The sequence below is a fragment of the Yamadazyma tenuis genome, chromosome 1, assembly GCF_029203305.1.
Source record: "Yamadazyma tenuis chromosome 1, complete sequence".
Lineage (NCBI taxonomy): Eukaryota > Fungi > Ascomycota > Pichiomycetes > Serinales > Debaryomycetaceae > Yamadazyma > Yamadazyma tenuis.
Genome location: NC_089461.1, coordinates 2,031,559 through 2,051,104, shown reverse-complemented (window position 1 = coordinate 2,051,104; position 19,546 = coordinate 2,031,559). Strand labels below are relative to the sequence as shown.

General features: G+C 47.3%; 10 protein-coding genes across 10 annotated transcripts; 3 read left to right on the top strand and 7 right to left on the bottom strand. All coding sequences in view use genetic code 12, as the record gives it.

Moving 5' to 3' along the window:
- Window positions 1-9: 9 nt before the first annotated feature.
- Window positions 10-2,240, top strand: PSN45_000991 (uncharacterized protein; the record flags this gene model as incomplete). Its single annotated transcript, XM_006688378.2, has 2 exons — window positions 10-1,831; window positions 2,029-2,240. 2 exons carry the CDS (start codon window positions 10-12, stop codon window positions 2,238-2,240), a joined length of 2,034 nt encoding a protein of 677 aa, XP_006688441.2.
- Window positions 2,241-2,611: 371 nt separating this feature from the next.
- Window positions 2,612-3,316, top strand: MIA40 (Oxidoreductase; the record flags this gene model as incomplete). Its single annotated transcript, XM_006688376.2, has 1 exon — window positions 2,612-3,316. The coding sequence occupies one exon, from the start codon at window positions 2,612-2,614 to the stop codon at window positions 3,314-3,316; it is 705 nt and encodes a 234-aa protein (XP_006688439.1).
- Window positions 3,317-3,346: 30 nt separating this feature from the next.
- PSN45_000989 (uncharacterized protein) lies at window positions 3,347-4,075 on the bottom strand (the record flags this gene model as incomplete). Its single annotated transcript, XM_006688375.2, has 1 exon — window positions 3,347-4,075. One exon carries the CDS (start codon window positions 4,073-4,075, stop codon window positions 3,347-3,349), a length of 729 nt encoding a protein of 242 aa, XP_006688438.1.
- Window positions 4,076-4,285: 210 nt separating this feature from the next.
- On the top strand, window positions 4,286-4,888 carry YKT6 (palmitoyltransferase; the record flags this gene model as incomplete). The annotated part of the gene is made up of 1 exon (XM_006688374.2): window positions 4,286-4,888. One exon carries the CDS (start codon window positions 4,286-4,288, stop codon window positions 4,886-4,888), a length of 603 nt encoding a protein of 200 aa, XP_006688437.1.
- A 180-nt stretch (window positions 4,889-5,068) lies between these two features.
- VTS1 (Flap-structured DNA-binding and RNA-binding protein) lies at window positions 5,069-6,583 on the bottom strand (the record flags this gene model as incomplete). Its single annotated transcript, XM_006688373.2, has 1 exon — window positions 5,069-6,583. The coding sequence occupies one exon, from the start codon at window positions 6,581-6,583 to the stop codon at window positions 5,069-5,071; it is 1,515 nt and encodes a 504-aa protein (XP_006688436.1).
- Window positions 6,584-6,926: 343 nt separating this feature from the next.
- PDE2 (3',5'-cyclic-nucleotide phosphodiesterase) lies at window positions 6,927-10,124 on the bottom strand (the record flags this gene model as incomplete). The annotated part of the gene is made up of 2 exons (XM_006688371.2): window positions 6,927-8,745; window positions 9,109-10,124. The coding sequence occupies 2 exons, from the start codon at window positions 10,122-10,124 to the stop codon at window positions 6,927-6,929; spliced, it is 2,835 nt and encodes a 944-aa protein (XP_006688434.2).
- A 328-nt stretch (window positions 10,125-10,452) lies between these two features.
- On the bottom strand, window positions 10,453-14,601 carry LYS2 (large subunit of alpha-aminoadipate reductase; the record flags this gene model as incomplete). The annotated part of the gene is made up of 1 exon (XM_006688369.2): window positions 10,453-14,601. The coding sequence occupies one exon, from the start codon at window positions 14,599-14,601 to the stop codon at window positions 10,453-10,455; it is 4,149 nt and encodes a 1,382-aa protein (XP_006688432.1).
- A 161-nt stretch (window positions 14,602-14,762) lies between these two features.
- RAD16 (DNA repair protein rad16) lies at window positions 14,763-17,207 on the bottom strand (the record flags this gene model as incomplete). Its single annotated transcript, XM_006688368.2, has 1 exon — window positions 14,763-17,207. One exon carries the CDS (start codon window positions 17,205-17,207, stop codon window positions 14,763-14,765), a length of 2,445 nt encoding a protein of 814 aa, XP_006688431.1.
- A 169-nt stretch (window positions 17,208-17,376) lies between these two features.
- TIF34 (translation initiation factor eIF3 subunit) lies at window positions 17,377-18,426 on the bottom strand (the record flags this gene model as incomplete). Its single annotated transcript, XM_006688367.2, has 1 exon — window positions 17,377-18,426. The coding sequence occupies one exon, from the start codon at window positions 18,424-18,426 to the stop codon at window positions 17,377-17,379; it is 1,050 nt and encodes a 349-aa protein (XP_006688430.1).
- A 173-nt stretch (window positions 18,427-18,599) lies between these two features.
- PSN45_000982 (carboxymethylenebutenolidase) lies at window positions 18,600-19,409 on the bottom strand (the record flags this gene model as incomplete). The annotated part of the gene is made up of 1 exon (XM_006688940.2): window positions 18,600-19,409. The coding sequence occupies one exon, from the start codon at window positions 19,407-19,409 to the stop codon at window positions 18,600-18,602; it is 810 nt and encodes a 269-aa protein (XP_006689003.1).
- Between the last annotated feature and the right edge of the window lie 137 nt (window positions 19,410-19,546).

Genomic DNA, 19,546 nt, shown 5'->3' with positions numbered 1-19,546 from the left:
CTACCATCTATGAACTTTATCAGTTTCAGTAAACCAGGATTGCAAGACCCCGGTGACAATGCTCCCACAACTGGTAGCACCTCTATGAGGTCTGCTGGGATGTCTGCAATGGACAATAACTCCTACAGTGATGTCAGCGATGACCTTGATGATGTCAACCAAAATGACGATTACAAGAAACAATACAAAATGGATGTGGATACCGACAACAGCTTGACATCCCAATACGGTATAGGGGCCTCACTCTTGATCTCCATGGGATATACACCCGGGACAGGCTTGGGAGCCAACCAAGAAGGTATTGTGGATCCTATCAAAACCAAACTCCGACCTCAAGGAATAGGTGTGGGAGGAATCTCCGAAAAAGTCACAGAAGATACCAAACAACAGGAGATTAAACCTAAAGCATCACATAACTCAGATCTCATTGCGCTCTACGGCTTGCTCGAGGAGTTAGCCTTGAAGGATGTCAATGTCCCTCGAGATATCAAAACGAGAGACGCTCGCTTGAAAGAGTTGGTGCAGAAACTCACACAGATCAACGAATCTCTCGATGGCATGATCCGGCAGGAGAAGTATCTACTATACCAGAACCACGAGCTCCAGCGAACTATCGAGGATACAGACAAACAAATTGGTGAACTTCAACAAATAAAAGAAGCATTGGAGCGAAAAGACATAGACCTGCTAATAACCATCAAGCATCCACGTGCAAAGCACTCATTTGTGAACTTCTACGCCAAAGACATGAAGAGTTACATAAGCGAAGGTAACCTAGGCCAAATGGCCCATCTTTCCCAGAAATATAGACAAATTGAACACTTCAACGAGACGGTTCTCAATCCATTTGACTCGTTAATCTACACACAACTCAGAACAGAGATCCGAGCTTCTCACAACCACGATGAAATCGTGCATATCCTAGGTGTCTGGCAGGATAGTTTAATCCTCACCAGTCCCATAACCTTAACTAAGCTCATAAATGAAGAGGTTGTTCCTCGACTCATGGAAGATATCACCAACTGGAACCCGACCCACCAGCTGCCAGTGTTCCTCATACACTATCTCCGGCTCTCAGAGTCATCGGAAGCGTTTGTGCCACTTATAGAAAAAGTTTATACCAAGTTCTTGAAGTATTTCGATGCTCCAACCCTTTTGATGGCAGAAGAGTTGCAAACCATTACTGGCTTTTGGTTTGAATTGTTCAAACAGTACCTTGGAGTTGTGTCTGTGGATCGGCTTCGTGACCACATCTTTGCAGTTCTTTTGGGTTCTGTGGTAGATGATGAAAATTCAGCAGAACTTGTGTTCATGATCGTAAGCTCGCTGTTGCTAACCAATATCCACAAAGAATTGTACCTCCAGTTCAAGTACTTCAATCCGTGGCTCAAGCGGTTCTCAGAATTAAAGCAGCACCATCTCCAGAAATTTCTTGTGGAGTTTAAAAAGTGGTACCAACTAATCAAAGGGTTCATCACCAAGTACCAGATAACTGGTGAACCTCTCGATATCATCAGCTGGAACCTTAACAAGCTCTTCAGTGATAACCCCCTCGAGAAGCTACCCTCCTTAGAAAACCAGTTCTTTCCTTCTAATACGTTAATTCTAAACTATATCGGGGGCAGCAATGGCTTTAGTGTGCAAGGAATCCCGTCGTCGCAGCTTCTGGCATCCTTCAAAGACGTGGTGGAAAGCTACTGTTTAGCCCAAAACATCTCATTTAAGGTAATGGGACAAGATCCAAGCAGGGGGACCATCTACGAATTCTCCCGCTCCAGAAGGGCTACTGGATACCTCAAGGAGGATGTGTTATACGTGAAACCATCAATGGGTGCAAATTATTCTGCAGTGGACGTTTCCGCGCTATCATCACTAGTTTGAAGAATCTCAATTTTTCACTTTGATCTCACACCATGTTTAAACAAGGTATCACCACAAGCACACCTGTACTCAGGCGAGGTATGGCAGCACCTCCAAGGGCTTCATACATGCTGTTAATTCTGGTGCCTAGGGCCTACTCCGTTAAAGCCAAGTGGAATGCTGTCAACAAATCGATTGACAAAATCGGTGATGAAAGCACAACCCATAGTAAAATTGCCCTCAAGCTCGTTAGAGCGCTTGGAGGCTTGTCAGTGATTGCTGTGATTTGCCTGTTGATCTGGAACAGTCAGTTTGTGGATCAACCAGCGAAACCAGAGGTCAAGTTGGGGGATTTGCAACAGGATATAAGAAAGCAGTAGAAGAGGCGGTTTGTAAATAGGACATAGAAAGGGTGTGATGTTCACGTTTCGGTGTAGGCATTTGAACTGGGTTACTTCCAATATAAATATTAAACATTAGTTAAATCTGAGTACGGTTGTTGCAGCGAAAACGACAAGAACAGAAAGTACAATTCTAATTGTGGCCACAACCACACAACTCTCGTCTACTACAACCACTCGACCCTCACCCTCTATGTCCACACGTCTCCCGAAACACGGCTGCAAACATCTTGATGTCCATTTCAAAGCATCTATCGCAATTCCATGATCTCCAGTGATTCCGCGACATGACTTTTGCACCAAAAATTTTCACATCCACTAGGCACCAACTAAAGCACCAACTAACCAAAATGATAAGAACATTTGTCGCTTCCACCGCTAGATCCAGTAGGGCCACCATTTCTGCTGCCAGATCCTCGACCATCGTCCGGGCCACCCGCTTCCACAGCTCGTCGCCCTCGCAGAAGTTGGCTTCTTCCCTCATTAATAATCAGACTTGGATGGGTGCCACCATGGGAATTTCCACCATTATTGGCTACTCGTTATACGCCAGCATCGACAACGACGTTCAGCCCGAAGACCTGACCGCCATCTCCGAGCAACCGGCTGCCGACGCTGACAAGGAACCAACTGCCGAAGACTACGAAGGTGCTGCCTACAATCCAATCACCGGAGAAATCAACTGGGACTGCCCATGTTTAGGTGGAATGGCCCACGGACCTTGCGGAGAAGAGTTCAAGGAAGCATTTGCATGTTTTGTGTACTCGGAAACCGAGCCCAAAGGAATCGACTGTATCAAGAAGTTTGAGGGCATGAGAACTTGCTTCAGAAGATACCCTGAACACTACAAGGAGCAGTTGATGGACGAAGAGGAGATGGAGGCCGACGCACGGGGGGCTGAGTCTGACGTTCAACTTGAACCTGTGGAAGTTTCTGAGACTGTTTCTGTTGAAGTTTCTGAAAATACTGAAGCTCCCGCTATCGATGCTCTCGCTACTGACGCTACCGCTACTGACGCTCCCGCTACTGAAGCTGCCGGGACCGAATCCCACTAACCTGTAAATACATGTACATATGTCTATAGCCTAACAAAAACACTTGGATGCCCTTTGGCCCGCTCCGATGTCTATAGTATCAAATGCCACTATATCCTTCTTTGGATTTTCCTCTATCAAATCAAGCCCAACTTCTCCTACCCGGTAGAATACCTTGTTGACAAGATCTAGTTTTTTGCAGCAGATTTCAAACGCATCGGTTTCCCAGTTAACATAGTTGTTCAAATTAATGTCACTATCGGTTCCCGAATTTATATTCAAGGTGAGAATCTCCTTGATTTCCTCCAAGTCAATGACCCTGTCACTTGCTTGGTCCGATTTGTTGCCCACCACAATCACCCCGGGATGTGGCACCTGACAATGATCCATAAAGTTCTTAAACCAGGTCTTGAGGTTAAGAAGACTCTCATAGTTGGTGATGTCGTACACCAACACAACGATATCGGTGCCTCTATAGAAGGCCCGCGAAATGGAGTTGAATCTCTCTTGCCCGGCAGTGTCCCATATTTGTAGATGGGTCTTAATGGGCTTTTGTATGGTTTGGGGCTGAGGGATATCATTAGTATCATGGTTGGAACCAGCGTCATCAGTTGTCACCCGCCTCGTCACCATCACGGTGCTGGTCAAATAATCGCCACCAATGGTGGCCTTGTAGGCATTTGTGAAGATATGGTGCACAAACTGGGATCGGATACATGTTTTACCAACCCCCAGATCCCCTAATAAAACCACCTTAAACGTAGGGGTTTCGGTGTCCATATACGAAATGAATAGATACAAACTGGTGGAAGTGATCTGTTTGTGCTCGACAGGGAGATTAAGGCCCCAGAGTTGTGCGATTGTAAAAAGAACCGGTAGTTCTTATCGTCAAACGACCAGATGGATTTCACGCGAAAGCCCAAAAACCAAAACATTAGGAAGGAGCAGAAAACTGAGCAGCAACATCATCATCGGCGAAATTGATTTAGAATGAAGTTATATTATATTGGAATCATAAAGACTTCTGGGTCCAAGGCGGTGGAGTTGGCCCACGCCAAGGATCTCTCACAGTTTTCCTTCTTTGAAAAGAACGGAGTGTCCCAGTTTATGACTTTTTTTGCTGAAACGGTGTCGCAACGAACCCAGAGCGGCCAAAGACAATCAGTTGAGGAAGGTAATTACATTGGCCACACCTATGCCAGACTGGAAGGCCTCGCTTGTGTCATCATCTCCGACAAGGAGTACCCCGTGAGACCGGCCTATTCGTTGATAAACAAGGTTTTGGAAGAGTACTTGTCTTTACACCCCAAATCGGAATGGGAGAATCTTGAAGAAACCAACAATACCTTAAACTACGCCGAGTTGGAATCCTACTTGAAGAAGTACCAGGACCCCACGCAGGCCGACTCAATCATGAGAGTCCAGCAGGAGTTGGACGAAACCAAGATTGTTTTACACAAGACCATTGAGAATGTGTTGCAAAGGGGTGAGAAGTTAGACAGCTTGGTTGACAAGTCGGAGGCGTTGTCGAGCTCGTCCCGGATGTTTTACAAACAGGCCAAAAAGACCAACTCCTGTTGTGTGATCATGTGAATGGCTTAATAATGTTTAATATACACTTTTTGTACGGCCAAAGGTCTCCAAATCTATTATTTCCTATGTAGTCACCAGGTAGAAGAAACTCCTAGGGTTCCAGCCAGATGCTCTATATGTTTGGCTGGGTCGTATATGCCTGGTGTTTAGCGGGGCCGTAGGGCTGTTTGGCCTGGATACTTAATCATACTGGGCCTTGATCACGTCAAACGCCTTGAGAAGCTTGCGACGAGCTCCAAGTGCCTTGACGCCTTTCTCCTCCAACTGCTCGTCACTCAACTCTATCAACACTTTCCAAGGCACGTCCTTTAACGAGTCGGTGTACTTGTGCAACCGCAACAACTTCAACCACGCGGGAATATTTTTCAATAACTCCAAGTTTGTCACGTCCACCGGCATCGAGCTGCTGGCACCAGCGGCGTTGGGGCTCGAGTTATTGGCGGTGACCCCGAGACTGGAGTCGATGCTCTTGGCGGTAGAGGTGGCAGTAGAGCCCCCAGCAGCACTTGCGTAGCCACTGCGAGGTTTTTGGTTGGGCGATTTAACCTTATTAGACACAAGTGGAACTGAGCTCGAGTTGATGGCCCGGTTGGTGGGGTCATGGTACGCCCCAAAGTTCTTCTTGTTCAGGTCTAATGCCACCCGCGAGTTAATGGTGGCCAAAGCCCCCAATTTTTGTGACATATCCAACTGCTCATATTCATCCTGGGCCTGCAGTGGTCCAAGTCCTGGAGACTGTGCGGCTAGCTGCAAAAAATTGGTCTTCTCGAACATGTGGCTGGTGGGCGACTTGGCTCTGTCTAAATTTTGGTAGCCAGGGTGTAACAGCAGCTGGGTTTGAAATTGTTGGTACTGAGGCTGCTGCTTGGCCTGGAGACTGGGGTCGGCCGACCGAGGGCGGTCGCGCGACCGGGGGCCCGCGTCGCCCAAGGTACTGGCGTACAGCCTGAACACGTTGGGCCGCGGCTTGGGCTGGTGCAAGGTGCGGGTGTCGGAGAGGTTCAAGTGATCCAAGTCCGTCAACACCTCTGAAGGTACCAGCTGATTCTGAGTATAGGCATATGGTGATAATACCTGTGAAAGCGTGTTCTGATTGGGCACATGAGGAGGTGATAAAAGTTGTCCTCCCAACTGTGCTTCTAGTTTGGACCTGAAACTGAGTAAAATGTCCACCGGCAAGTTTGAGCACAAGTACTCGATCATGGTGGCATTATCCTGAGGACTTAAATTTTCGATCCAGGCGGTGAACTGTATAAGTTCCTGGTAGAACAGAGTGGAAGATGTTGGTCGGCTGGATAAGCTGAAGTCAGCTACGGTTTGAGAACGGTGGGGCAAGTTGAGCGGCGAGTAGAAGCTCAGATTTAATAATGAACCAAGGCCAGCTTGCGAACCATTAATGTTAGTGGGCACGGGAGACAGCACCGAGAACCCGCCGGCCTGGGAGGTGGCGGGAGCACTGCGAGGATCTTTTAAGTCCAAATCCAAGTCTGCGTTTAGGGTTTCAAATTCGTGTTGCAAATTATACCCAACGCTCTGCTGGCGGTTATAATGGCCGGCCGCGAGGAAATCCTGAAGCTTCAGGTCTTCGGGCCCCATTTGAGTCCCTTGGCTACCCGAGGAGATTCCGGTACTCAACGGTGGTGGAGATAACACAATGGGTCTGGCCAGAAAAGGAGATGATTGTTTGGAGTCCATCTTTAGTTGGGGAGGCGAAGATGAGATGAAAAATGGGTCAAAATGTGAGGAAATCAGTCCGGAAAAAACGGGCTATGTATATCTTATATGATATAAAACACTTGTTTCGTTGATATCACCCAAATCACCAGACTTTTGCTATGGGTCAATACGGTTGCCGGGCTTAACGCTGCAAATGAAACTAGGTTTTTTTTCTCATCGACGAGAGACAGTGCGCAGCAGAATGTCGTGGCTTCTATTTAAAAGCCATTGCATGCACGACATTGCCTCATGTCTTTGGTGTTTTCACTGGTTGTTTCTTCATTATGCTATATACTAAATGCCAGGTATACGATATTTAGAGCTATTTATTCCTGTTGGAGTCACGCTTTAGCCAGTAATCCTTGTTTTCCTGGACAATTTCTCCGGTGAACTTCAATGGTGGGAGTAACTCCAGGATATTGTTGAACAAGTTTTCAGCGAACGTATTGATGAAAAACATCTGTCCCTTATGAATGGTAGGATTGGCCTGTAAGATATCCACCAAAAACATTGGCACCTTGTCGTATTTAATGCTGAACTGCTTCCCACTATCAGTGATTTTCTCTTCCACTTTGGACACCTCGTCAAACTCTCTAGATAATACCAGAGCCCATTGTGCCGATACCCGAAGGGGTCGAGTCACATTCGAAATGTCGGCACATTTGATCAATAAACTCGAAATCAACTTGACCTGATTGGTTCGGTTTTGGATATCAAATGAATTGGCAATGGTCCTACTACTGGCACTACTGGTGGAATCGGTGGTGGAATAAGTTCCTTGATGATGATGGTGATGATGGTGGATGTCGTTGAATTTGTTCAACTTATCGATGTAGTCAAAGTGCTCAGCCATGTCGGTGGCTAAGATGCAAGTGATGATCAACTCCTTGACAATAAGCTTCAAGTTGGTATCAATTTTGAGTTGGAGAAACTGGGGCCAGTTCACCACCAAGATCTTGTTCAAAAACACCGACGTGTGAAACAGCTCCAACACCGACCTCTCGTTGAATACCAACGACGTTGGCAGGGAATGCTTTACCAAAAACTGGTTGGTAACTCCGGGATGACCTACATCATGGCCCAATGCTGCCACCAAGAGTGCCAACGTCAGCACCAAGTTCAAGCTGGTGTCTTCAGTGTCGGGCGTCTCGGCTGCACTCGACGTGGGCGGCACCCGCGTGGCCGCTTTCATGGATATCAACTCAACCGCATTACCAAACTTCTCGGCCTTAAGGCATATTAGCTCGTCAGCCTTGGGGTCCGACTGGAATTGCGTAAAGGGCAGTAAGTACCCGAGACGAATCACATAGTGGAAGCACGCCTGTAGCACGTCCACTGCGTGACGGAAATTGTGGAAAGGGTTACCATTTTTGTAGGAATCTCTCACCATGAAAATCAACCCCAAGAGCTCGTTTCTTCCCAAGGCTATCTTGGCGTGGGTGGCACTGGACTCATGTTCAAGTTGAACAAGACAGTACTTGATGATCAAATAAACACAATACACCAAATCGTCATTGGACAACTCGTGAGCTGGGAATGACCAGTGCCCTACCAAATTGCACAACTTCAGTAAGTGGCTGGTGGAGTTTTGCGAGAGCAACAGGAGGAAATCAATGTCATGGATGATGGCGTCCTTGATGCCGGTGATTCTCTGGATAGTTACAGGACTTGTGCTGACAGCGCATGTTAACACCGACGACATTGTCGAGATGATCTCACCTATTTGTTTATCATCAGTGTAACTGTCGTTGATTCTTATGGCTGCAGTGCCAGTCCATGTTTGGATCCGAGAGATGCGATCGTGGATCAAGGTATTGATCTGTCCGATCCACTTTTTGATTTTAAGGGCTGTCTCATTGGTAATATCCCTGGCTTCTAAGGCCACCACGTTCAAATGGGAAAAATAGTATTTCAACAACAAGAGCTTGTCATCAAAACTGAGCAGGTCGAGTCGACTGCTCAGGGACACCGTTGGTTGTTCGATTACCACGAGGGTTAGACAGTCAGTATCGGATTCGCTGTTTCCCTTGCGGAACAACATTTCGACAACCTTCTGGAACGACGCTTCATACGTGACGTGAGTCACCGTGGTTCCAGACAAGCTGCTGGCAGCTATGCCGTCCAATAGCGGGAGCCGGCGACTGGTATTTGCTATCACCTCGGCCATCGATAGGATGTGTAATTTTTTTAAAGGGTTCTGGTGCCACAGAGGGAACGGATAAATCTGCTCACGTGATGGGATATGCTTCGTGAGGGTGAGGTATTGGATCCGGGAGGGGGCGGGGCGGGAGCACTGCTTGGTTTCGGGTCTATGTGTGCCTACCTGGCGTTGTTGCAGCTGTAGTCAAGATTGAGTTGGGTTTTTATGAAATCTTGAAATTTTCGAGTGAGACGGGGCGTCCGCGCACCACATCCATTGCCGGGCTCTCGACATTTTGGTTGCAATTGCGCACTGCGACATTCATGTTGCTCTATATATATATATGCTAACAAGTACCACCAACACGGCCAAGGAAATGCTGAGCTGCTTGAGACGCACCTTGCTGGTTTCCCGTGAGTACTGGTAGAACTTTTCGTCCACCCGTTCCAAGATTTCAATCACCCCCATCAAATCGGTGGTGAGAGTGTTCTTGCAGTCATTGGTAATGGCTTTTACTCGGTTCAACCGAGAGTCAAGATTATCCAACGTGTAGAGCAAGTCGTTGAGCCGGTCAACGTTGTGGTTGATTTCGTCCCGGTATTTGGAGGTGATTTTGCTTGAGTTTTCACTCAAAGTCCGCTGAAGCTGTTGGATGGATGTCTCCATTTCTCTGAGTCTTTCCGTGAGTTTATCAAGCTCTAGAGACGCTTGTGATTGGGCGTGCGGTTCGAACTCGTGGTGGTTCAATGCGGTGTTGACCGACTCCAACGTCTCAAGGAACGGGAGGAGCTTTTTGTCCTGGTTTCTAGAGAGCTTCGAAGATATGCCTTGTTCGTCGTCCCCGAGCTCTTCTTCTCCAGCGTCGTCGAGCTTGTCGTGGTTCAAATCCTTGACAATCGTGTCGATGTTTAACAAGTAATTTGTTAGCTCCGGGTCGCTCTTCACCTCTCTATCGATGGAGGTATACGGCACTGTCGTGAGCTCCTGCTTGTGGATCACTTGGCTCTCCAGGATCGAGTAGAACTGGTCCACCAACGTTTTGCGGTCGGAGCTGTCTCTTCGTATCGGGCTTTTCAAGCTGGTCTGTGAGTATGATCGTTGGTGGGCCTGGGGCTTCATGAGATTGGACAAACTGCTGGTAGACAACGAGTACGCCATGTCTCGGAGAACGGTGTTGTCGTTGGAGAGCGACAGCCCGGTGGAGACGGGGCCTGACGGTCTTCGATATGGGGTGGGAGTTGATGAAGGGTTGGGGGTGGATGCATTTGTGCCGCTGGGAGTCACGTTTTCCCGAATTTCTCGCTTCAACGAGTTCAAGTTGAGGAGGAGGTCACCCTTGTCCGACGATATGCTTTCACGCCTGGTGGTTCCATCCACCATGCTGTTTTTAGCAAGCATTTAGATCAAGGGACTTGAAAAGAAAAGTGCGCGCCAATATGGGAGACGATCAGGCTGATGTTTTGGAGCTTGGGAGTTGTGATCAGAATGTATCCAGGCGGCGCCTGAGGCTTCTGCTGGTCCTGAGGCTTCTGCTGGTCCTTTGTTTCTAAATTTCTAGGCGGTCGGTTCTGAATCCTTCAACTTCTACGATGATTCATGATCTATGTATTTTGCAACTAGGTGAGATTATGTACTAGATTGCCAGGACCTTATTTAACGCCTGTCTCTTATCATAGGTGTAGAACCCTGCCTAATAGTGGTTGGATATCTATTTTGCAGCCGAGCCACGGCCACCAGAACCAGCGAGAATAAGCAGCAATGATTCATCACTAAGCTCTATCTCAGGTAAAGGCTTGCCGTAACCACCTGGAGCCGGCAAAAACCCGATCTTCACCAAGTACGCAATATAAGTGCCCATCAACTCTTGTGTCACTCCACGAGAAGTCACACTATTGGACTTATAGGCAGCCAAAGAGGCACTGGTGTTTGAGTCGTCCAACTCAGGGGCCTTGGTGTTCTGGGGCAAGTCGTCCAATACAAAGTGTAACAATGGGAACAAGGCAGACTCCTTGGATTTGTTCACCACAAAGTTCTCCAATTCGTTCTTCCAAAGAGGATAGTCATCCTGCTTCAACCCATAGCCATAGTCGTTCAAGGCCCCCAAGAATTCGTTGAACCTGATACGAGGATGGGCCGTGACCTGGGCCACGCCCATGCCCGCCGTAGGGGGGAAGAGACCAGTTGCAACCGTGATCTTGGCAACATGATCCACCGGAACCATGTTGACGTTGTTCCCAATGTCTGGATAGATTCCCAATTCACAGCATCCCTTCAACATTCTTAACAAAAAGTCATCGGTGTTACTGGCTCCCGTCCGGGTGTACCCAGTGACATATCCAGCACGAATTATGCTTCCTCTCAATCCCCTTTCTCCTGCCTTTCTAATGATATACTCAGCAGCCCACTTACTCTGACCATACCCGTTACCGAGTCCGGTGGCAGACCCTTCCATGTCATCGGACTCAGGGATCCCGTCGCCGCCCTTGGCCATGATCTGGTCCGAGAGACGAATATAGTGGTCGGTATCAAGAGACGAGGTGGATGAAACAAATGCGTAGTGTTTGGCCTTACCGACTCCACACAAGTTCATCAAGTTCACCGACCCAATCACGTTGGCGTCTCTCAACTGGGAGTAAGGATACACCCAGTGTACAAACGCCCCGTTATGGATGATCACATCGATGTTGTTGGCCAATTGCGTCCAGGCAGAATCACTCAATCCAAGCTTTGGCTGCGACAAGTCCGCCAACACCACCGTGATACTGCTAGCCCAAGCCTCATTCCATACACCAAACGTCTTACCGGCTTGACGGATTCTGTCCAACCCTTTGTTCTCATCGGAGGCTCTCACGTGAGCATAGATGGTTACCGATAATTGTTCGTTTTCCAACAACTCTTTGATGATGAACGAGCCAAGGAACCCAGTAACCCCTGTTACAAACACGTTGATGTGCTGGGAAGTATCAAGGTTCTCTAGCGTTGGGTACTTCTCCAATAACATGGTATTGGCCAAGTGCTTAGCATCTTCGGAATAGTTCGACTCGGGAGCTGCGGTTTCCTCCTCCTTGTTGGCACTGCTGTCGGCCAACTCAAAGTCGTTACCCTTAATGTACGCCGAAACCTTCTTACCAAACGCTTCAATGGTTGGGTTACTGAAAATAATCCCCAAAGGCACATCCACCCCCACTCGTTTTCTCAACTCAAAGATCATTCTGGTGGCCAAGATCGAGTGTCCTCCTAGGTCGAAGAAAGAGTCCGATCTGGAGATGGTAGCAGGTCTATTGGGTAATACTTCTATCCACAAGTTTATGAGAAGCTTTTCAACTTCGTTCAAGTCTTCTTCGCTTTCGCTGCTGGTGCTCTTGGACAACTTGGCCACCGCCGCCAACTGGGCGGTGTCAGGGAAGGGCAATTTGGGCTTATCGACCTTACCATTAGGATTCAAGGGCAATTTGGCCAAAGGCACAATCAAGGTGGGTATGGCGTATGAGGCCAATCTCTTCTTCAAGTAGCCCTTGATATCCTTGATCAACTCTCTGTACTCCACCAAGCCTAGAACAATGGGGTCGTCCAACCCCGAGTCGTCTTCAATTTCAGACTTGAAGTTCTTCAACTCCTCTGAGTCCTTGGGCACAATGTACGAGATCAAGGTGGGCTCTTCGTTCTTGTCTCTTCTGACTAAGGTGATGTTTTCCCGAACCAATGCGTGCTGTGACAAGTGGGTGTCGATTTCACCCAACTCGATTCTGAAACCTCTGATTTTGACCTGGTCATCGGCTCTTCCACAGCACTCAACGTTCCCATCAGGTAAATACCGGCCCAAGTCGCCGGTTCTATAGAGCCGGTCTCTTGGTCCCAACCACCCCTCTTGTCTCCAGCCTTCATTTTGGCTGTTGGCCTCGTCTACGGTTATCCACTTGTTGGGGTCAACGTACCAGTTGGTGACAAACTTTTGCGCATTCAAGTCCGGCAACCCTCTATATCCTTCAGACAACCCGGCCGCTCTCACGTAGATTTCACCCACTTCTCCCACCCCACACGTCTGACTCGTGTGGTTTCGGTTCACAATCAATAATTGCACATTGTACATCCCGGTACCGGCAGGCATCACGTCTTTCAACGACTTCAAGTAGGTGGGATCTGCTGCCAAGCTCTTGATTTCAAAGTACGACACCGCTCTCTGAGTCTCGGTGGTCCCATACATATTGACAATATACACGTTTGCAGCCAACGATTGCAACCGCAAACAGTCTCGTTTGGTCAAAATGTCGCCCACAAAGAACGCGTGGTGCAACTTGGGGAAGGCGGTGCTGGCCTGGGCACTCAACAACTGGCCCATGGCGGGGGTCAAGTGGGTAACAGTAGCACCATATTCAGCCATCCAATCGGCCAATTTCCCCGGAGTTCCAATGTCATCCGCCGTGGGCACCAACAACTGTGCTCCCAAGAACAACGGGGTGAACATATCTCTTTGGATCGGATCGTGGGCAATTCCTGATAACATGGTGAATTTATCGTCGGCACTCAACCCAAACCGTTGAGACATCCATGGGAAATAGTACGCCAACGAGTAATGCCGGCCCAATACCCCCTTGGGGATTCCTTCCGATCCTGACGTGAATGACAAGGTCGGGTTCGAGTCGGGTCCCACCTTAACACCTGTGGGCACATCAGCGTACTGGGCATATTGTTGTAAACAGTCAAGTTTGTCCACCACACCCCCATTCAAAGACCCGTCATCGTTGACCTTCAACTGGGGGATCGACGCAACCACCTCCAACTCGTATTTCACGTAGTCCACTACCAACTGGTCCAACACCCCGGCTTTTTCCAACCCAATCAAACCTCGCGGCTTGGCCACAGAAAGGTATATGTTTTGTCTGGCAGGGGGATAGGCCGGGTCGATAACCGAGAAGGTGGCACCGGCTTTCAACACCCCCATCACCGCGATCATTAGGTCCACTCCTCTGTAGGCGTAGATCATCACGATATCACCCTTTTTGATTCCGCTCTTCACCAAATAGTTTCCCACAATATTGGATGCCTGGTTGATTTGCTTGTATGTGAAAACCCGGGTTTTGGATTGAGGGTCCATAAACGACCGGGTCTCGGTCACACAGGTTCTTTCCGGGTGCTTCAAGGCATTTTCCATGAAAATATCTTGGATCGCACCTCTGAACCCAGCCCAGTCTAAATCAACAGTAGGATCCGGAAGGAACTTGGCCTGAGATGGGGTCACCAAGCTGACCTTGGAGACTTCAATTGAGGGGTTTTTCTCGGCTGCTTCCACAAACCCAGCGAATTGTTCGCCAAACATGGCTATTCTTTCCTGTTTGAAAAGCAACCCATTGTAGAAGATTTGGATCTTATCACTGGAGTAAAACACCGCCAAATCACGAATCGACCCTCTAACGGAAGTGGCCAATTGAGCGTTAGAATTGGCATGTTCAAATGACAATCTGAACAAGTTTGGGTACTCTTCGGTTCCTTTTTTTTCCTTGATAGCTTGGGCAATGTCGTCCAAGGAGTTGTAGGAAGCCGCTTGTTTTTGGTTCTTGGTGTACTCGTCCAATACACGGCTGCGGAAATCACTGAAGGTGGTGGTGGGGGTTAAGCTTAGTCTGAGAATAAATTCCTTGTGGTTATCTTCGGCGTTGACGGCCACCACAATATCTTCATCACCAGTCAATCGATAAATCAAAACGATGAAACTGGTTAAACTGGTAATATAGTCTTTACCACTAACGGGCACCTCGTACGAAGCCTCGATGACCTTGTTATTGGAAGGCCGTAAGTAGTCGAACGGGAATATCGCCAACGTTGGGTTGTCGAGGTATTCCAACCAATACTGTGACATAGTTAATCTGGGTGTATCTTGTGGAGGAAATTTTTCGCATTTTGATTCATTTCTTCTGGAGCTACGACTTTGCGCGACACTGAACCTTCCAATGAGTCACACTAGAACAATGTCGCGCTCTCTATTAATGGCTGCAAAATCCTATATCCATATATATATAACTAATTCATAAATAAAAACTGTAAGTCTTGGGGAGTAAGCTTGTTTATGGCTGCTTGGTCATGGTTGATGGTGGCGTGGATCATGTTGGCCTTTTTCTCTTGAAGTTCAATAATCTTCAGCTCAATGCTATCTTTGATACAGAACCGAGTGATCTTAATAGGCCGTTTCTGTCCGATTCTGTGAACTCTATCCATGGATTGCCATTCAACCGAAGGATTCCACCATGGATCCATGAGGAATACCTGGGAAGCTTCACAGAGATTCAACGCCACTCCTCCAGCTTTTAATGACACTAAAAACACTTCCACCTGGGCGTTCTCCATAAAAAACTTGATGGTATTGTCTCTCTGTTGCGGAGACATTGATCCTTGTAGTTTGACCGTCTGGAACCCGGCTCTACGTAGTCTCCATTCAATCAAGTCCAACATCGATGTGAACTGCGAGAACACAATCGATTTGAGGGTGTGTTTGTCTGAACGGAGCTTATACAATTCCTCCACCAACGCTTCGATCTTGGTTGATGACTTCCACTGATTCCCATGTGTACCCAACTGAATTCGATTTACAATACTGGCTTTGGAGAACTCTTGCTCGTCCACCTCGAGAGCCGGCTGTTGAAGGTCTATCGACAAACCAATATGGCACACGGGACACTCCAACTTGGATGAATCCCCTCCAAATGAATCACAATACTCTTGGATACATAACCGACAAAACTTGTGATGGCACTTGGACTCTATGGGTTCTTCTGCCTCGTCGTCGCAAAGCTGGCACACGATCAAACCAGAAACCTCATTACTGATGGGGTTATTACCAGCTTTTTTCAACACCAAGTCAGGATGGTCCGCCAACTGTCTCATTCGGGTTATCAACGTGAAGATGTTGGCATAATTGTTCAAAACAACCCCCTCGGCCACATAGTCATTGAACCTTCTTTTGGAGTCACTGTACAAGGAAATATACAAATCTTTTTCCTCTTCGTTGAAGGTATCGTACCGAATTTCGACGGTTCTAGGAGGTAATCCAAGATCATCTGCCCGTTCAAGCTTCGTTCTTCTAAGCATTACATTCTTCAACAACAACTGGATGTTCTGGAAACTCACCAACCCATCCCCTTCAATCCCAAACTTCTGGATGTTTTTCAACATAAAATGGTTGAAGAAGTTGGTGTGTACCATCGGCGTGTGACCACATATATCACAATGTCTCCAGTCACTAAATAGCCATTCAGAACTTGAGCAGTCACACTTGGTGCAGAAGTACTCGTGAAACGGCCGCAATTTCATGTACCGGATCAACGAGTACATTTCTCCGATTCGGTTCTGTAATGGTGTACCACTCAAACACCACCTTTTCTCTGTGTTCAAGTTATTGGCAGCCTTAGCTGTACCACTGCTTCTGTCCTTAATGTTGTGGGCTTCGTCCAAGATGACACGATAAAACTTGATCGCGTGTAAGGGAGATTTCTCTTTCACCAACCCTGACTTTCTCTTGAACCCATAGTTCTGTTTCCGGAAAACCGATTCCAACACCGAGTAGGACGTCAAGATCACGTCGTACTTGCTGAGCTCAGAAACATCGGAGCTTCTATTGGCACCGTGGAAAAGAAGAACTTTAAGCTTATTATTGGTGTGACTTTCTATCTCGTGTTTCCACTGCATTAGCGCAACCGTAGGACCAACCACCAAATTGGGCCCCTTGCTCAAATCGTTCATGAACAACGCAATCGTCTGAATGGTCTTTCCCATTCCCATTTCATCCGCAAGAATCCCACCTCCAAATTCACCGTCTTCTTGCTTGATGAGCCAATTGAGACCTTCGAGCTGGAATGGCAATAACTTGATGGACATGCCACTTGGCTGTGGGGCTCTTTCGGGCTCGATCCCAGGAAGCATATCCAAGTATGGGAAAACATCCTTCAAGTACGGATGATTCTCGTAGAGCCTCTCGGTTATTCTGGTGAAATATGGAATCTTGACTTTAGGCTCTTTTTTCTTCCTTGCTCTCTTCTTGGGAGCCGGTTTTTTCACCTCCGCTAGAGGTATTTCGTCCTCTGAAATCTCGATGGCATCAAGCTCTGTTATGCCTGCTGGCTCTGTGAACGATTCTTGAAGGATTTGGATATCGTCTTCATCGTCCTGGTCCTCTTCTTCAGGTGCACCTTCTAGCGTGAACTCTTCGTCGTCATCTTCCGACTCCACCACCTTTTTTACCGTCTTTTTAGGCGTGTTTTTACGCGTTTGACGTGTTCTAGACCCATTTCTACCAGTCTGTGGTGTTAGAACAGCGGTACCATCAGGTATTTCCTCAATATCAGAGTCTTCCTTGTATGACACATTGGCAGGCTTGGCCCGCGTTCTGCGTCTTTTGTTGGAAGCAAAGTTGTTGTCATCAACAATAAACCCTCCACCAGTGTCAGTATCAGAAATGTCACTCGAGCTCATCTTCCAGTTACAGGTATTAGTTTCAGTCTCCACAAGGCAAATTTGTGCAAGATAAGATAATGAGTACTGGAAAATTGCAGCTAGTGCGAAAATGCGATTACTAAGGTGCGATGGCTTCTGCGATTTTATATTAACCAGATGATATTAATATACACTATTTATGGGGCTCCTAAGTGGCACCTGAGGCAATGGCTCTTTCTGTTCTCTCGGCGTCGTATTCGAAATCAAAGTAGCTCTTGTCAAAGCTGTGCACTCTGATAAACCCATCTTCTCCTCCAGAAGCGTATCCAGAACCGTTAGGATGAACAGCAATGGAATTTAAAGGACCGAAATGACCCTTGACTCTCCCGATCTCGTCGACGAAGATCTTGTGGTAGAACCTAGCTTCGAATTTCCCCTGGGATTCGGCCGTAGTGGTGACATTTCTGGCTTCTTGACCTCCTCCTAATATAACAAAGTTCTTTTTGGGGGTTATGGCAGCGGTGTTCATGGGGGCGTCAGCAATATACACCTTCAAGATCTCGAGGGTCTCGACATCGATTAAGGTGGAGCATTTGTCTTTAGAAGATGTGATGAAGTAGGATTTGTCCTCAGGAGCAAATTGTATGTCGGTGATGGAAAGCACCTTTTCTTCGTTGTATTTACCGTGGGCTTGAACTGTCTGTATAAACTCTCCAGTGTGGCCGTCGTATTTGGAAACATATCCATCTTCATGACCGGCTATGATATATTCACCTCCATGGGACCATCCAGCAACCACAACTTTGGTGGCACCTTCTCTGGTTTTGATCACCAATTCGGGTTCGGCGCTTTGGTTGGTATAGTCACCTTCGTAACTTATGTTGAAAACAGTTATGGTACCTTGGTGGCCCATAACTTGGTCAGTAACCGCCAAAAGTTTGGAGTTATCAGGGGAAAATGCTACTCTTCTGACAGGGGTGGACATTTCGTACTGGAAAACGCATTCACCGGTGGCAACTTTCCACAACCTGATGGACAAATCAGCACTTCCGGTTGAACATAAAATAGATTCACTGTCGACATCAATAGACCAAATGGTACCTTTGTGACCTTCTAAGGTTCCCAATCTTTCTCCATTCGATGAATACCAAATAGAAGCAGAGCTATCTTTCGAAACCGAGAAAATCAAGTCTCCTTCTCTGTTGTACTTGACTTGCGTGAGCGAACGCTCGTGCCCCATCAACTTGATTGGTCTCATGATGTGTTAGGCTAGGTATTTAAGAAAGATTTTGTTGATGAAAATTTTTTGCTGAGAAGATTTAGTTTGTGCGCGACACTCGTTTTGCATCCATTTACTACTGGTACTATATTAGTCGGGGTTTAAGGTATGTTCTTGCTGGGTACTCCATCCATACTTGTTCGGATGGCCTCTCAGCACACATTATCGATTTTCTCCGCCACTCCATCGTGCTCTCCATACTCGAGCTTGAGCTTTCTGTTAAACAACTCAAACAACCACTCGTTACAGTTCTTTGTGGTAGCAGGATCATATCTTCCCTTACTCAACTCGTCTCTGACAAAGGCGTGTTGGGCATCGTTTATCTCGATAAAGGTCATCTCCACGTTTTTCTTTCTCATCTCGCTTCTGATCAAATCTCTACCTGCCAACGGGACGTGGTTATCTTTGCACCCGAAAATCATGATGATTTCTCCCGTGATGTCTCCGCATCGTTGTAACGAGTCGTCCTGTTGGCCTTCTCCCAACGCATGGTTGTGGATGTCTGTAGCAAAAAAGCACACGGTAGCACTGACTCTGGGGTCCAAAGCGGAACGGTACGCCAAATGGCCTCCGAGGCACATGCCGGTGGCTCCCACCTTGCCATTGCAAGTTGGCAACGATAACAAATAGTCAATGGCCAATGAGCTATCTTCATCATACGACTTCAACGGTTTTTTGATCTTGTACTCGTTACCTTTGTCTGTACCTTCGACGTCATATTCCAATGGTTGGTGGTTTGTAAAGTTGTGGTATATGGATGGGCAAACCACGATGAATCCCTGTCCAGCGATATCTTTGGCGAATCTGGACACGGGACCGGTGACCTGGTAGATCTCACTCCACACCAAGACACCGGGGAATTTGGCCCGGGGGTAGTTGATAATCTTGGGATGGTACACAAACAACCGCATGGTTGTGCCGTACGATGTTTTGACGTCGTGAAAAGTTTCTTCGATCAACATTGGCAGACGTAGTTTAGTGTGTTGGGTGAATAAAAATGCGATTTTGGATAAAAAGAATTATGATACTCCTGGAAAAACGGGATGCTTAGAATATCAATTACAATTGTGTCTGGTACCAGGTTTAAGCCAGTATCCAG